The sequence below is a fragment of the Uloborus diversus genome, chromosome 1, assembly GCF_026930045.1.
Source record: "Uloborus diversus isolate 005 chromosome 1, Udiv.v.3.1, whole genome shotgun sequence".
Taxonomy (NCBI): Eukaryota; Metazoa; Arthropoda; class Arachnida; order Araneae; family Uloboridae; genus Uloborus; species Uloborus diversus.
Genome location: NC_072731.1, coordinates 132,963,783 through 132,981,796, shown reverse-complemented (window position 1 = coordinate 132,981,796; position 18,014 = coordinate 132,963,783). Strand labels below are relative to the sequence as shown.

The window sequence follows — 18,014 nt, the reverse complement described above, 5'->3', positions numbered from 1 at the left end:
AACGCGGTACCGTTCCGGATTTACTCTTACAGTAAAGCACCGTTTAAACGTTTCTCTTTTATACTTTTTAAAAAATCAATTAGTATACGTTTTTTAAAATTGGTCCCTGCAGAGTCTAATACGTATTGACTCTGCAGGGCATACTGTTATACGTTTCATCATTTATACGCTTTATTCATACAGTTCTTTTAAAAACGTATAAAAGGTACTTCGGGAAGTTAAAGTGCAGTATCTGCATAAATGAGCTTTTGAGATATTTGAAGAAACGCGTCTCGGATTCAATACTAACATTAGGAAAATGTTGGAATTCGACGTTTTTTTTTCGTGCTTAATTTTCTGTGAAAACTAAACAAGCAAGCATGTGGAATAAAGTTAACGTACAATAGATGACAAAAATGCTAAACAGTGAAAAATAGAAAATTTGCAGATACTGCGCTTTACATTCCCACGGCAGTATATATGTGTGGTTGTGCATATAAAAACAGTGTGCTCTTTCTGTAAAATAGAAATTGGGCGAAGGTTATCCATTTTTTATTGAAAACAAAGTAGATTCAAATGTAACCATGGAATGGGAAGGGAGAGGTTTCCGAACCTACTCCCTTCCTTTTACATCAGTAAGGATGTTCTAAGATTGCGGTTTTTGTACTTCAATTTTGGAAAAAATTCCGGTCGAGTTTTATCCAAGATCGTCTTATATTACGTTTTTGGAATTTAACACGGAAAAAGCTACCTAGGCACAAGGGAGGGATTGTCAGTCCCCATCATATTTTCCTTGTGGACTCGCTTGCCTAATTACATTCTGCAAATGTTCGGAAGTAAATGATAAAAATGTTGTTTTTCGGCACAAAAATGCAACCGTCTCATTCCTTTCACTGTTTAATCCCCCACCCCCCCGATGAATTTCTGAAAATAAAATTGTGCTTAATTGTTCATTCACCGCAGAATATTTTACTCTTTTTTTCCTTCGGTGATTGAGACTCCCTAAAAATATCAGTTTAGCCCCGTTTAGCCAAGAGAAGGAGAATCACGTAAATACGTCCTGAACTCGATAATAAATTTCGAATTCTTATTTAAACCATTTTAGTTTCTTTTTTTTTTTTTCAAAACAAGACAGCTTTAAAAAAATGTAATTTTTTCCCTCAGGCGAAACATGTGATCAAAGAGTTGAGAGCAGCATGTGGGGATCCCAGTGTGACGCTGCATGCAAAATTAAGTGCAAAAGTGGATCATGTGACATCGTCACCGGAGAATGCATTTGCGAGCCTCAAGGGATTCAAACTAATTCTTCGAAACGTGAGTTCTTTTTCTGCTGTTGTTATTTGTTAAACCACTTGTGGGAAACTGTTCCCGAGCATACCCGACCTTTTGGTAGGCAATTGCGGTTTTCGTTTTATTGAGCACCACTAGGATGGAAATTCGACTTACCTCCATGCCCGCGCCAAGCCAGATCGGCGCCGTCGCGTCATGCGAATGTCTTTTGAGCGCTTTTATACACTGTTGTTCGGGGAAAATATAGTAAACACCTGAAGTGAGGTTTTGTAGACAAATATAAAATGAAAAAAAAAAAAAAAAAAAACGTTTGGCATTCAATTTATTCATAATATATTGTGAATATGAAATTTTACGTTTTTACTTCATACCTCGAAATTATTTTGAGTTCAGCAGCTACTCTTATATGCTAATAATACGTTTTGGAAAAGGAAAGTACGTTAACTTTCAAAGTTAATGCCACTTTGAATATCCATCTAATCTCTAAGTGATGAATAATTTTATGCCTGTCAAAATGTGACAACAGGAGCAGTGACGCTACTAAGAAACAATTTTAGGGAGGCACATTGAAAAAAATGCACTTCAAAAAAAGGGGAGCCCCCGGAAAATTTTTGAGACTCGTAGTTTTATAAACGCAATTTTAGACGATCTTTAGTGGGGTTATGGGGAGGGGAGTAGAAGGGGCTCAGCGGAAATTTGTAGAAGTTGGAGCCTTAAAACGCTATTATTTATTGACCTTAGAATAAGTGATGGAACTCTGGGATTCACCGCAATTGTTTTTTTGTTGTTTTAAAAAATAGATAAAAATTATTTCCCCTTCTCTCCCCTTCAATTTTTCGAAATTGAACTTCCAAAAATACGTTTCTAGGTTAATTTCGAAGCAGTTTCAAGCTATGGGAGGGGGAAGGGAGCAGATTCGGAGGAGTAGCTATGGAAAAATTTTAATTCAAAGATTTCTTTTCAAAATAAATTGAGTTTGACCCAAATATAATAATTTTTTTCTCATTAATGTCATTTTGTTTTCCTGAAGCGCGTTTTTTTTTCTCTTCAATAATAAAGAATATTTTTGAAAACAATTCAATTCAGCCTTCTGGAGGGAGAGGGGATAGGGTAGTGCAACCAGAGGAGTGCCCCATGCCCCTCCCACCCCCTCTCTGGTTGCGATACGGAACAGGAGGACTTACTATATTTTTAAATTGAAGGATAATAATTGTAGAAGATATTTCACTCTGAATTCCGAAACTGAAATCCTTTCCAGTGAAACGAAGACATAATCCCAAAATGCGGAATCGTTAAAAAGGCATTAATTTAATATCTAAAACAAACACATTGTCCAAAACTCTTTCTTTAATCTAATATGCAAATAGTTAAAGAAAAAGGGAGTCGGAGAATCACTCAATAATGCTCAAGTAGTTACTTTTTGGAACTAAAAAGGAAACCGTAATAATTGTCTACTATAATGTATATTACGCACAAGTAAATAATATGCAAATGCACTTACCGTATATTTTTATGTATGATAACATGATGCAGTCGAAGTGCTATGAACAATAGTTAAAAATCACAAGAAGACATATTACACATGTTACAACTTACAACATATTCACCGCAAGAACCAAAATAGGGAATAGCAAATTTTTTGAGCGCTTCGTCGTGTAATATAGACTTAGCAAAAAAGTATTTACGGCTCCACATATGAAGAAAAATGCTTTATGTATGCATTAATTAGCATCATGTGCTTTCAATGTAAAAGATTTCGCATTAGAAAAGCATGTTTAGATACAACAAGGCAATAATTTTTTCTTTTAGATAGGCAGCGAAACGGATTGCTTGTTTCAAAAAGCAGTATCATTTCACCGCCACTACAAGATGTAATGAAAAGTTTTTTTTGATGGGAAATTTGCCCCCATTTGGGGGATTTTTGATTGATTGAGCTCGATGCCTTTTTATCCCTGGCGCCGTCGTGATCCGCACGACTTTGCACATTGGGACGGCGCGACCTTGCTCACCTCCGACACTACACTATAGACGGAAGCTCCATTTCGATATTTTAGATACAGACCCGGAGCCAAACGACCCCTGATCCAGTAGTATCAAGACGCTCGCAGTTAGAACTGTTTCTATTGTTTAGTTTATTTAATAACTTGGTATCAGAATGCTTAAATTTCACGCTTCGAGGTTATGTGCTAACAATTTTAGGAAAGCGACAATAATACGAGCATATGCTAATTGCATCATTAGGAGTATTTGTTAATGGAGCAGACTTGGCTTTTTTTGTTTACCTGACTTACTTTTAATATAAATAATTTTTGAAGTTTCAGGAACTCTCCAGGACAATGTAGGAGTTACTGCTGCAATTGGGGGCTCTGTAGCTTTCCTAGTGATTGTTTGTATTGTATTGACCGTCTTTCTATTGTGGAAACGAAAGAGGAAAAGGGAAGTGCCGAAAACGATACCTGAAACATCTGAGTCATTGTGAGTACTATTTTTTAAAAAATATTTTATTAATTTACTTAATCCAGTTTTACCACACGAACTGAAAGGACATTTCAACTTTAAAATGAAAACTTCTTTCTATATAGCTCTGAACGGTGTTTTTGAATCACAAGTTTCTTATATTGTGATGAAGTAGTAGAGGTTTGTATGGGGAAAATTCTTATTGGTAAAAAGTTTTGAAAATAATATATAATAAGGGTGAAAAATCGGCAATTTAGGCGTAAAATTTGTACCTAAATAAATCACTAGTTTTCGGCTCTTGAGAAACGCTTTTGATGTGGTCCAAGTTTTAATCAGTTATGAAATTTTTCAATTTTTTTTCTTTTTTAAGAACTATTTTTCGACGTTAAATGACAATAGAGATGAAGTCATCATTTCTAATCGTTTATTTGAGCGCCAGATTGTTTTTGTTTTGGTCTTGCTCTCGTGGCTTCTTTTTGTGTCATCAACTAGACCCTCTTTCTGTGCTCAGTTTCCCAGAGTCTACGACGAGAGAATACGACGATCATACCGTTTGAATTGTTCATTTAGAAGGTTCATTCTTTTCTTTTCGAATATGATTTTCGTCAAAACTTTTTCCAACAAAGTTAGTTTAAAGCGAGCCTTTGTGTTCCGAGTCGTCATTTGCCTTAAACTTATCCGCAGGATCTGATGAAATTTTTTTTTTGACTGTTCGAAGTTAGGGGGGGGGGGGGGACTCAAATCAAAAAATGAAACACCGGATTGAAGTGTCCTTGCGGAGGTCTTTCAATAAAGAAACAGTTTGCTAAAATCAGAATATTCCCTCAAAAGTTAAAGGGGGGGGGGGGGAGGGGGCGCAGAAAGATCAACCGATAGACATTCATCTCATTTCAAAAAGCTTTTTTTCCCCCGTTTTAAACTACAGACTATTTTTTCAATCATTCTTTTTATTTTTGACTTATATTTTGTGTTTAGCAAGACGGTTTAAGCCTTCTTTCATGAATTGTTAATAAGTTACGTAGCGAAGAGCATTCTATGAACGTTAAAAGCCCGAAATGCTAAAATGCATTTGAAGTTGGCTTTCGTTACAAGGTAAAAAAACTTATGTTATTTTAAGACATTTTTCTGTACAACGAGAATATTTTTGTTATTTAATTATTGTGGATTAAAATAATAGTATTTTGGTTTTCAGGTTTCCAGGTAGAGCTTCAAAAACAGGTAAGCTCACTTCTTATTTTCTCGTTTACAGCGATGCAGACAAAATCGATACTAATTGGACACTAAATTTCTTGATGATAAGCTTTCAGGAAATTGTAGCAGTTTTGAAATGTATATTGAATAATTGTACGTTTTTGATTCATTCGAACAGAATTTGATAAAACGCCATTCTACCCTTGGAGTGAACTACCTTAAAGGTTCCAAATTAAACCGAATGTTAATGTATTTTACTCCGATTTTAAAAATTCAAAACAGAAGAAATCTTCTGTTTTCAAGCTTTACGTATTTTTAAAAATAAAAAGAAAAGAAACGCATGAAAATTGTTCTAAGCTCTCAGCACTATTAAAATCAATAGAATATCAAGTAAATCTGATTATGTCATTTAAAAAATTTAATTTAAACATACCAGTCAGCTAAAAAAAAACCAGTAAAATTAATTGTAAAAAAAAAAAACTTGCATAAAATTACTTTTTTTCAAACGATTAAAAAGAATTATTTGGTGTTGTTATCATGCCGTTAACATGACAACAACGTTTTTATGCAAATAGCAATTTTTAGTTGCAGACGGGTGTTCCAGAGTTACAAGGAAGCCAATTTTAAATTTAAAGAATGAGTAAAATACACACACACACACACAACGTGTCCAACAATGAACGCTATCTACTGGAGTTTAGGGTTAATCCACTGGAGTTAGGGTTAAAATTTCAAAATCAAAATATCACCAAATAAGCATCGCTCAAATGTAGAATCAGTTTTCACCCGTCGTACCTTGACGGGCGTTTTTCTAGGATTTCAATAATTTCAATCTTCTTTGAATTCTAATGTTCCCAACGATTTGTTAACACTTCCAGTCAGTAAGTCTTAATGGTTTCAGAGTCTGAAAGTGATGCACTGAAAGATACGTGGACTATTTGCACAAGAGGCAAAAATCTTTATGAGAAGGCAAAGAGGGAATCTTTAGCAGAAATGATGGCAAAAGAAAAACCAAGTAATGTCCATTTTAAACATTTCGCTTGCTCAGTAATATTCAGATTTAAGTATTGCATTGTTCCTGCTATGAATGTATCGTATCGAAAGTCGTACTAAGTAAATATTTTGATTGGTTGTTGTGCTTTGATCGTCTTTTTTTTAGCAATAAATTTTTCTCTTTTTTCCAGGTACATACTTTCATGGTTCCTCCTCAAATATATATGAAGATATTATCTATAAACCGGTAAATTTGCACCCGGAAGATAATGTATATGAAAATGGTAAATTGATATATCAGAAATTTATCTTGTTTGATGCTTCAGCTCGGTATTTGCTCAATCGCATTCCATTTGCGTCATCACATGTTTAAAACATGTTACCATTTTTGCTTAGAACAAAAGAGTTAATTTAGAAACTTTATTTTTCAAAACTTGCTTTGGCATGGGCCCTTTTCCTAAGACATTGAAATCCCAATATCACTGATATTCTTGCAATGGCAGTTGACAAATTATTGTCAATTTTGGTTAAATAATTTTTGAGTGAAACTCGATCTTTTTTCTTGAAAGGCATGGGGTTTTCCACAAGAGGCAAAACACCATGTTTTGCGATGGAGTGAAGCGGTGGGTCATGATGAAAAATATAATGTTTTGGGTACAAAACATTTCTGGAACTGTTTTGGTGTCAATAAAAAGCGCCAATCGGTCAGAAATAAGGCGTCTAGTAGGGCATAAACTTTGTCAATTAATTTCATAATCAATTAAAGATAGTATCATTTCAAATATTTACTTAAACAAATAATTTTTAAATAATTTTAAAAGATTACAGCAGACACTTACATTTGATTCATTATGTATTTGAACAGAATGTGTAATAATATATGTGCACGAAATCCTACATCCATCCATCTTGTGTGTAATTATTAAATTATGATCGCATACAATAATGATGGATGCACAATATTGTCAACGGTTTGAAGGGGGACATGGCCCCCATGACTCTCTCCTATCCACCCGTGGAAGGGGGCTCAGGAAATTTTGGCAAGGGGAGGGAAGGGTTAATAAGAAGTGTCACATCACACATTTAGGTTGAAATAAGAACATTTTTTACAGTTTATGCATTAAAAGCGTGACAAGAGGATGAGAGGGATGTCAAATATGTTGAAAAAAAGTATGATAGCATTTATTGACATTACCCCATGGTGACGAACAATTTTACGGAAACAATTTTGTCTCCTGGATATTTAAAGTTTTTAAATTTGTATACTCTCTTTTCTTATTACTTAAAACTTTTATTTGCATAGTACGCACCATCTAGCGGTTGAATGCACATTATGCAAATGCTGTGATTAAATAGTTTTGTTTCTAATTTGTATTTTTTTTCTTTTTCTTTTCATTCTCCACTTTGTCTATAATTGGTAAATATTATCTTTTTTGCAGATTTCTTTTCATTAATATTCTATATAACGTTTTATTTTTACAAAGTTTGCTTTTAAATTTTATTTTCAATGACAAGTTTTTAATGTATCAAACTGTTAAACTTAAAGGTGAGGATAATTTCGTTTTCTTCGTACGTTGTTGATATATTGGCTTCTAAAAGGACTATTACATTGAATTTTATTGCTTTCAGATGGTGTAAGGCTAAACACGCAACATAACCCAACATACGATACCCCTTCACTAGGTACCCCGACACTACCGAGGAAGAAGAAGGATGCTATTGATCTTCACGAATGTAAGCGATTTATTTTCAAATGTCAACTGCTGTGATTGTGAGCAATTCAAACTTTCACGCAAAAGGAGGAGGGGGAGGGGTTTAAATGTCAGAATTTTTGCGCATTTTATTGATTTTTGACTAATTTAACGCAAAAATGAAAGTAAATATACCGCGTGTCCACGTTTAAACCGCAAGACCTTTACTTTCGCAACCGTTAGTCGTCGATGCAACTTCCAACTGCAAAGGTGGTCAAAAAAAGGTGCAGAGTTAAGCTATAAAAAGTTTGAAAAGAAAAAAAAAATCAGTCATGGGATTGCCGGCAGAAGTGAAAACTTAAAATTACAAAATCAATTTGGTATGTTTGTGTGTGCGCTCGCCCGTATGTGTGGTGTGTGTAATTTTCATTTAAAATTAATTGTAGTTTCAAAAATTGAAATGATTCATAGATTCAAAATATCAGCTACAGTCTAGTTTTTACGTTTATCAGCAATCCGAGCATCAATTATATACAATTTGGTTGGTGGATTTCAGTTCGTTCATAAAGTAAACATTGATGCAAACATAGGAAATATTTGAAAATAAATTTTTAGTTTGTATTATTCAGTTTTCCATGCACAAAAAATACATTATCCTTATGTCAAAAAATACCCAGCACGCCTAAAGAAGTTTTCATTTCAAAAATATTATAGTATAAAGGTGAAGATCGAACTCATGATCGGCAGCTTGTTCGACTTTTGAGAGAGACGCGCTGCCGATCACGCTACTGAGCTTCCTATAATCTTAATGAAAAAATTGCGCATAATATGGAGCAAAGAGAAGCCGCGCATGCGCTGTACTCCAAAGGCTGGTCAGGTAATGGCTTTTCGGTGTCGTGAAATGGATGGTTTTTCCCCACCTCAAAACTGCTCAGCGCGCCTAAAAAAGTTTTCACTTCAAAAAAAAAAAAAAAACTTTTTTTTTTGCGACCAAAATTCAAGAAGATATTCGAGTTCAAAGTTTGAAGAACTCGTTTAGGAGATAAGATTGGAACTAATCGCCCTTTCAGAAGAATGACAGGTTGTCAAAAAGTTAGTTTTCATATTTGTTTACTATTTTGTTTCTCTTCCAACTTTTCTTATCTTATTTTGGCCATTTTTACAATTGCAAGTAAGCATAAGGCTGACGGTTGCGAAAATAGAGGTTTTGTTTGCAAACCTTGTTAAATAGAGGTAATTGAATTTCACCATGAGATGGCCATTAAGGCGATAAATTACGCACGCCATCATTTTCTAACCACAACCCTAGCTTTCATTCTAGCGGCTGGTTTGTACCTAATGTAGAATGGCTGCTCAGTCTGTGTTATAATTATTCTATGGTTGGCCAATATAGATAGTCATGAAAGTTGCTTCCTGCTTTGTATTTTTCTTGCACAGTTTGTGAATAGTGAATGCTAAGAGAGGAGGAGATATCTTGATAACTCTCTTGATCATGGTGTAGTATAGGTGAGATGCTGCGATGATCCCAAACGCTGTCCTTCGTTCCTAGTTGTTCTCTCTTAAGAAAGGTTTGATAGCTTGGAAAGGGTTACTGGCAAACACGGAAACAGATAAAATCATTGCTTCGTGCGTTTGTGCAATGTTTAGAAAAATATGAATTTGGAGGTTTGGAAAATATATAGAAGATAATATACGTAGAATACTGCCGTTATGTTAATAACAAGCCGTTATTTTTGGTATATCCAGACATCTTTGATGTTCACTTGAGCTGAATTCGAAAGGGGACTTATAGATTGAAAGAATCTTACTTAAGTCATGGCGGTTCCATGTGATGCTACTTATCAGGGATTGTTTAAATCATGGTTTGATTTTAAAAAAAAGCTATCTTCAGGATCCTATCCGGCCAGCTAAACTACGTGTAGTGTAGGGGCAGGTTCCAAGGTATAGTGTAGTAAACTTTTGATGAACCGTAAAGAAGTGCATAAAAACATCTTGAGGGTCATTGAAAAAGGACCATATAGCTCATGTGCAAGAAATTTTGTCCTCTGACAAAAGTACACTCAATATCATAAAACAGCTTGTAAACAAGTGTAAAAAACATTCTTTTGATGAATTCTCTTGAATGTCTTACCGCGGCGGTTTCCAAAGTGAGGGCCGTGGCGTAGAGAGCGAGAGGCAAGGGAAGTCGCTAAGTGTACTCGGTATCAATAAACCTACAGATAAAAAAATGGACTAGGGTGGCGTGAGAAAATTCTTGTTCTTCAAAGTGTTCTAGAATCGGAAGAGTAAGGGAATCTCTGTCTTACCTTCTTATTACTGAAGTAAATAAATTGAAACTGTTGCTACACCCATATTTTTTTTTTATAACGCAAGATAGTGTGTGCGAAAGCAGTAATTCAATTTGTATGAAGAACATAATATTTATCGATCTACAAGCGTTTCGTACGTTTTGTTAGGCCATATCGCACTTATTAAGCAATTCTCGTTTGCTGCTATGATCAGGGGTGCAGCGAGTGCGATTCAAAAATCATTTTTAGAAGGCTTGCTTCTAAGCTACATTACCAATCCTATTGTGGTATTTTATATTACGTGCATGAACTGCCATGCCTCCCCTTCTCACGCTTACCAGGTGCGCCCCGAACTGAAATTTTTGAAAGGAAGGAAATTCTCGTTAGCTGTATTTCACTCCAAATTTCGCGGAATAGAATTCCAAATTTTGCCGAATGGAAGTCCAAATTTTGCAGAATTGTCAGACAACACTTGCCGAAAAAGAAAATTTTAGGAGGGTTATAGTGGTCTCCCGTGACATCCTTATGCATTAGTGTTTATAATGAAAACCAATACCATTAATATTTTACCATCTGATGTGTTCTCAAACCTACACACGCAGACTGCGCCACCTGACGATGATTCTTATTAATTTCTTGTGCCAATAAATAGGCTCGTTAATGTGGTTTTGAGTTTAGATGTGATAGCCACTCTGGAAATCACTATATGCAAGCCAAATATTTGTACCTCAGAGCCAGAGTAACATAAGTCCAAAAATTGCGATTTTCTGTTTATCAGTGCATTGTATGTGGAAGCCTGTTCCGCATCGAGCCATGTGAACGAAATTCTTTATAACAAATCCTTTTCAATTTTTTACCAGGGTTAAAAGAGCGCGCGTCCCATCCTTTGCATGCACCAGTTACAAGTTTTTCCTCTTTACTGTAAAATTACCATAATGTGACTTACGTTCCTCTCAGGTTTTTCCTCTTTACTGTAAAATTACCATATTGTGACTTACGTTCCTCTCAGGTTTTTCCTCTTTACTGTAAAATGACCATAATGTGACTTACGTTCCTCTCGAGTTTTTCCTCTTCACTGTAAAATTACCATAATCTGACTTACGTTAATCTCAAGTTTTTCCTTTCTACTGTAAAATTACCATAATGTGACTTACGTTCCTCTCTCTCTGAGGTACAAATATGTTTTGTCTAATCGCGTTTTTTTTTGCTTGCTTGGGCTTATATTAGGAGATTAAGATATGATTTTAACTTAGATTGAAATGAAATGTAATAACTAATGCTTTCATTTTTTCATTTAATTATTTACTGTGTTCTTTAGTGATTGAATACTGTGATCCTAAAAAATTTGGAAACAGGGTATCTGCTTTAGAAACCTATGATACTCCGAAAAGCTCGTCAACTGGAGCTGAAAATATGAATTCTGAGACACAGGAAGAGCTCGACGGTGAATGAACATGTCTAGTGAGGCGCTAAAATTGTTCTGGAAAGTTGTGCTGTGTTCCTTGTTGTATTTCCAAATTGGTTCCATAAGACTGAAAAATATTTTAACTAATGATAAAGAAACCAAAACCATGTGGGATCAAGTTAAATTAGTTTTCTGTCTCGCATTGAGATTTCACAAGCTACAAAGTATGTCTCAGGGAAAGGAATAATATTTGTGTAGCATTTCAGAGATTCGCATAAATAATTCTTTCTGTTTTAACGTAGCAGAGCAGTGAACGCATCAGCAGCTGTGGAAAACAAAAGAAAACTTGTAAATAGGAGGTTTGACGCCTGCTCTGATAGATCAAAATTACATCAGAGATTCACTTACAATTTACTTTTGAACAAAATTGTGACACGTGCGTGCATGTTTGCGGTAGTACTTCTAGCAAAACTTCAGCTAATATTTGTTTAGTAAATCACAGCATTTAAAATTAGATTTGTCAGTTTTTGCTGAAAGGCAGATTGGTAATAAAATATACTTGTATTCGTATGCATCAATATTGCAGTAAAAAGTATAAACTGCAAATAATTAATATTTTCTAACACTGTTCTTTGTTTGTAACATACTTCATGTTTTGCTCTCGTAATAAGGTTTTTTTCAGATAATTTTATTCCTTAACTCCATCGATATATTAAAAGCTGTTGAAAGATGGAGAAATGGCTTCAATTGACAACTTTTTCTAATAAAATCTGAAATGCAAGTAAATCAATTTTTCATGAATAATTAACTTGGATTTCATGGAAATTGTATGCTTATGTTCAATTCACAAAATTATGTATTTAGAATTAAGCTTTTAACTGACATTCTTGTTATTTTAATTGTAATAACTAACTAATTTCATGTTTAATGTGTTAAATCTATAGAATTATCTTTAATATTCAAGAAACTAAAAAATATTTACACCTCTCCCTCTCTCTTTTTCTCTCAATAATAGAATTTAAAAGAAATTTTTAAAAATGCAGGTTTTTAGAGAGCAAAAAATATCACTTTTTAAAAATTTTATTTTGTCATTAACCTTTTTATAGGATTGTAGCAATACTTACAGAAAGAAAATGGTTTGAGTCTAAGTATTATTTTGAATATCATTTATGTGAAAAAAAAAAAAAGTTTTTTTCTATAGAATTTAGTTGTTTACATACTCTAAGTTCAAACAGAAAAGCATTGTCCTCCTACTATTACGCAGCAAATAATTTTCACTGTGCCTTATGTTTATCAGTAAGGCAAAATCTTGTTATATTGTGCTTTTATTATTGTTATCATTATTATTATTTTTTTACTATGCTCATTATTGAAATATTATGGAATACCTTTTCAGTTCTATATGAATTTGCGCATTTATGAGAAATGTAATGATAGCACAAATAATGATATTTTCATACGTATGTCAATGCTTAATATGCAAGTGTAGGGTATCAGGGAACTCTATTCTGAAGGACACACACACACACACAAGTTAGAATAAAAAAAACCTATTAGAACACCGGATCCAATAAGTTTTTGTAGTGATGCGCCAGTCTTGTCTTCCTAAATTAGAATGCAGATATTTTTAGATCCGTTTAGTTCTTACATCGATACTTTTCTCTTCATTGTTCTCAGGAATCTGTATTAATAGTTGTGCTTAAAAGGTTAATTTTTTCCTTTCACAGTGCGAAAGTTATTGACAAGGAGAAAAAATGTTTTTGTACTCTTACATTTTATTCATTTGTGATTGTTTTGCCAAGTGTTCATTACGTATGTTTGCTACTTTTTCCAGTCTTTCTTAATGTTTTATGTAATGTTTAGTATTGTATGACCCAATAGAGTACACGTTACTATTGGATCAAAACAAAGCATACATTTTTGAGTGTTGCTTATTTTGTTTGTAATCAACATATTTCTTTTGTTCATAATTTGTTTTTAAATAAAAATTGAAAATTTTAACAAAATGCTTTACAGATTCATACGAACAACTAATTTCCATTTGAATTGATTATAAACTCGTTTCATTGCTCTGTTCTAAATATTTTAATTAACTAGTTGATTAAAAAAAATCTTTGGTGGGTACATTAGGTCAAATAGTTATTTAGTTTTGGCGTAACTTTTTTTGTAGTTGCGCCAAAGTTCAAGTGTGGTTGCATAAATTTAAAAGTTGTTTAAATAATTCCAACGCAATATCAATCAAGGCCCTAGTCTCTAAACTAGGGATATGTCGTTCATGAACGAACGGGTCAAAAAGAACGAATCCTTAGAATGAATGGATCCATGCGTTCACCTAAAATATGAACGGCCGTTCTTTTGAACGATGAACAGTTTGGAACATTGCATTGGTGCACTTGTGGTAAAATCGCATTTTTTTCTTTTAAAATTTCTTTTAAATAACATTCATCGTTAAATTTTTAACTCTTAATCAACCTCAAATTTCCTTTTTCTCCGCGCAGTACAATACAGACACACAGAAAACAACACACAATTCGAAACTTTTTACTTTCTGCTTTATTCATCATTTTTCTTTAACCGTTGACGTTCATTTGAAATTTTCCAATGTATCCATTAGTAATGTTTTGTGTAACTTGTTTGGGCTACTAGCAAAATGTTTGGACTTTCCACTTCTTGTCTCATCGACACCTGCTAAAATTCTTCTCACGCAGTTAATTTATTTTTTACACGGTAAAATTTAATAACTTAATTTTGCGACAGGCTGAAACGGAATCTGCGATTTTTGGAATGGAAAGCATATCCTACCATTCGGCAACTGAGAAATATCTTACAGAATGCACTATAATTGCTTTATACATCCGAAGCGGAATCAAGTTTTTTTTTTAAATTAATTTTTTCGTTGGCATATTTTCTTGCATTTAGCCGATTTTAGTTATCTCTCCTTAAAAGAATATCACTGATCTAATGAAACATTTCGAATGCTCGCGAGTATGTCTTGCAGGGAAATCACCTGAAACTTTTAAAAATGAACGATGTTGTTCAAATGAACGAGTTGAATGAACTGATCGAAAAAATGAACGATCTTCTGATGAACGGATGATTAAAAAGAACGACATTGCTCATCTCTAGCACAAGTTAGTATAGGATGGGTTACATTCGTATATGAAATATTAAGTGTGTTTTCCTTAATACATCCCTTATTATTTTGCACTTTAAGTAATACACTTCCGGAAATAAGTTTGAGGCAATTTATCTGCTTGTGAATAAAGCTTTAATGTTTTCAACAGCAACAACAAAACAAATTTGCATTCTTAAGTATTCGGAGAATATTTTTCTCTGAAACAGTAATATGATAGGTAAGTTTTGATTAACAATGTTTTCGTGAGATCTTGAAATAGAGTCATTTGAAGAGCAATGGATATATTTTTTTAATCAATGAAATAATGTTTTCATAATAATCCAAATGAATGCGTGTTATGTAATAATTTCATGTGGAAGTGAACCAATGTTGAAGTCTGCTTTCTATATAATGCACAATCAAATATTTTATTTTTGAAAAAAAAAAAAAAAATGCTACTGCACGCCTGGGTTGCAATGGATGTTTGTTTTTTTTTTTTTTTTTTTTTTTTTTTTTTTTATTGTCCTACTTAGCTAGGGTAAATATTTTGGAAAGTGAAGCTCTAGACTAAGAATTCTTAATAGTATCCATTGGCTACGAGAGTCCCAAAAAATGGTAGCTACTTTTGATTTTTGGTAGCAGATTTTTAAAAATTAAATTCATCCCCAAAAAATAAAAAACCTTAATGGAGCTTGCGCCGAATTACGTTGCCAAGATGGAGTCGACTAAAGCACTGATCGTCCCAGACTCGAAAACGTGTTGTCGTAGAACGATATACGATATGATTTTTAACAAATCAAGAAAATGGTCTCCACTTTTGGCGACTAAGACTTGAAATTTCGGTAGCCATTTTCAATAAAATGGTCTCCCGCTGGCGACTGGTGACCGCTAGTCTAGAGCTTTTTTGGAAAGGTAGAGAATGTGAGTGTATGTTCAAGATTATAATCTACTACAGTTTTCCCAACCTTTTTTAATCCAAGGGCTGCATCTCATACTAAGATGAATATCGCGGGCCAGAAAACATATAAAAATTAAGGGCTATTTTACTGAAAACGGATATTTTGTCCCGCAAATGACGCCTCATATATTTCATTAAAAATAATACTTTAAATTACTGATGAACAAACTTTTTCTGCTTAACAGCTTACAAACTTAAGTGCAACTTCTTTCGCAAAACATTTCGTCATATTACCCTGTAAAATTATTACTTTTTAATGAAATATTTGAACCGTCACTTGCGGGACAAAGGGTTCACTTTTTCGTGGAATGATCCTTAAATGTATTTTATTTTTTTTCACATAATGTGGGAAAACACGGAGAAGGAAAGAAAACTGAAAACTATGAATTGTTGTGATTATTACTACATGCTTGTTTTACAAAAACAGTCTGTTTTTTTAGAAACAATTTCTGACTATTTGACCCCAAAATTGAAGTACTGAGTATACACTGGGAAGACAATTGTTTGTTTTGGAAGGTTCTAAAGCATTGGTTTCGATTCGTGACATTTGACCCAATACCGGGTCATATATATAGATTATCTTCAACTACGAGGTTACCCAAGGGCTAGCGGGACGTAGGGTGGACGCCACTGATCTATTATGGTACTAACAATATCGGTAAATTTTTTGCGCTAAAAGTATACCGATGATTTATCAATATTGTATTTGCATCAAAAAATATATTGATCAATTTTCGGATGCAGACACCAGAAAGTACATGATTCTCTGAATGATTAAGAATAGAAATCAAGAAACAAAAAAATTAAATAAATATGCATTTATTTTTGCATTTTAACTTAATAAAACTATTTTATATAATATACATTTATACATAAATATATTTACATATTTACACGAGGTGAATGTTTGAATGAGGGAACATTTCAGGTTATGATATTTATGAGATCGAATGAATGAGTATGTTTCTGCAGTGGCTTGTTCAGAAAATGAAAACATGGGTAAAAAACGAACTGAAAGAAAAAAAAAAATATATCACTTAAACTGCAAGGTGCGCAATTGAAAGCGCTGTATACTAGTATAATTTCACGATTCCCTTTAATTCCAAAATGAGGTCATACATTGGTGTTAGTAAAAGGGTTTTTAAAAAATAAAATGAACTTTAGATAATTTAATTATATTCTATATAGTTTTTGTTAGAAGGAATGAGAATAAGCATTTAAAATATATTCCATACTACACTTTTCGGAATCTTAGAAATGAGAGAAGTATCGGAAAAAGAAGTCTTAAACGCAGTGTTTCTTTGCGTTTGTTTGAGCAAACTGCCATTAAAGATTTATAAATTATAAATTACTTGAATAATAGAATGTCAGGATAAAAAGCAGTTTTTTTGGACATAAAATAAACAAATTTTAAATAAAAGGCATTTTCTTAAAATGTGATAGTTGTAGCAAATATTTTTATGAAGATGAAATTTAATATTTTATGAGAAAATTCTCGGTAAAATATTAGGAAAATAGTTTCTATTAACTGGAATGGAAACGCAATTGAAAGTAAGCCATCTCTCGTGAACGTTGAAGTGATGTAAAACTGTTTAAATCACATTTCGGCTCTTTTTAGCAGAGTTAAAGAAGCAATGGTAACTGAATGAGGTAAATTAATGACTTTCGGCCCTCCTGAGAAGCCTTTGAACAAAATATCGAGCGATTCTTGGTAAAATGTATCTAGATTCATTCTCGCTTCCTGCAGCTTCAATGACGTCAGGAACGGGAGCATCAGCTTTGACGGTCAGCTTTTCTTCCTGGTCACCTAATTCTGCAGCTTCTAGAAGCAGTGCTGCAGCTGGCAAAGAATCGTCTTCAGACAGAAGTTCCTCCAAGGTCGTAGCTTCTCCATCACCGTTGCTGGCTAGGTATGCATTCAGCAAACTCTCCGAGGCTTCTAGGGCACGGATTTCTTCCTTGAGGCTGGACTCGAGAGCTTGCTTACGCGCATGGTGCATGAGAGTGGCCTGTTGCATGTAGATATTGGGATGGTGGAGCATGGGAGAAAGGGCGTAAGGATGCATCATGGGCATGCGAGGCATCATAAGGGAATGCATATGTGGACGTGGTAGCTCCAGCGTGTATCCACCCATCATTCCGTGACTAAGCGCATGCATGACCGTTGGCCTTGGAGAATACTCTTCCATTAAAAGCTTGGTGATAATACCAGCCGCTAATATTTCTGCTACTTCAGAGCGACCGCCATGATGTCCGCCAAACAGTCCACCAAAAGCAGATGCTGACTGAGGAATTACGATGAGTTGAACAGCTAAAAGCAAGATACTCCAGAACTTTAGACCCATGTTCGTTTTCTTTTCTGGAAAGAAAAAAGTTTTTTTTATTTCTGGGAATGAAAAACATACTTAACAAATAAATTTTCGTTAATGTTTTATTGTTTTCTACAATTGTCTATAAAGTTATATTGCAAACATAAGAACAATAAGATGAAAATAAAAGGATACTGCAAATAAAAATAGAGTAAGACAAATCTGAGTGTTGTACCGGTCACAAGAATGACGTATTCCCCGAATATTGTGCTTAAGAGTACACAATCTTATGTATGTACACAATGTGTAAGTAATCTCTTATGTACGTATCTTAAGAT

At 33.9% G+C, this 18,014-nt stretch overlaps 2 protein-coding genes across 2 annotated transcripts in view; one reads left to right on the top strand and one right to left on the bottom strand.

Annotated features, from left to right (window-relative positions):
• LOC129235130 (multiple epidermal growth factor-like domains protein 11) overlaps nt 1–13,260 on the top strand; it is a 44,281-nt gene extending 31,021 nt beyond the window's left edge. Inside the window, exons 9-15 of the mRNA XM_054868823.1 lie at nt 1,144–1,293; nt 3,585–3,744; nt 4,919–4,944; nt 5,819–5,932; nt 6,102–6,194; nt 7,540–7,644; nt 11,208–13,260. Of these exons, the coding sequence (XP_054724798.1) occupies nt 1,144–1,293; nt 3,585–3,744; nt 4,919–4,944; nt 5,819–5,932; nt 6,102–6,194; nt 7,540–7,644; nt 11,208–11,341 (782 nt within the window). The 3' untranslated portion in view covers nt 11,342–13,260. The remainder of the gene's footprint in view (nt 1–1,143; nt 1,294–3,584; nt 3,745–4,918; nt 4,945–5,818; nt 5,933–6,101; nt 6,195–7,539; nt 7,645–11,207) is intronic.
• A 3,762-nt stretch (nt 13,261–17,022) lies between these two features.
• On the bottom strand, nt 17,023–17,712 carry LOC129235121 (uncharacterized). The gene has a single exon (XM_054868813.1). It carries the CDS (start codon nt 17,710–17,712, stop codon nt 17,023–17,025), a length of 690 nt encoding a protein of 229 aa, XP_054724788.1.
• Nucleotides 17,713–18,014: the final 302 nt, after the last annotated feature.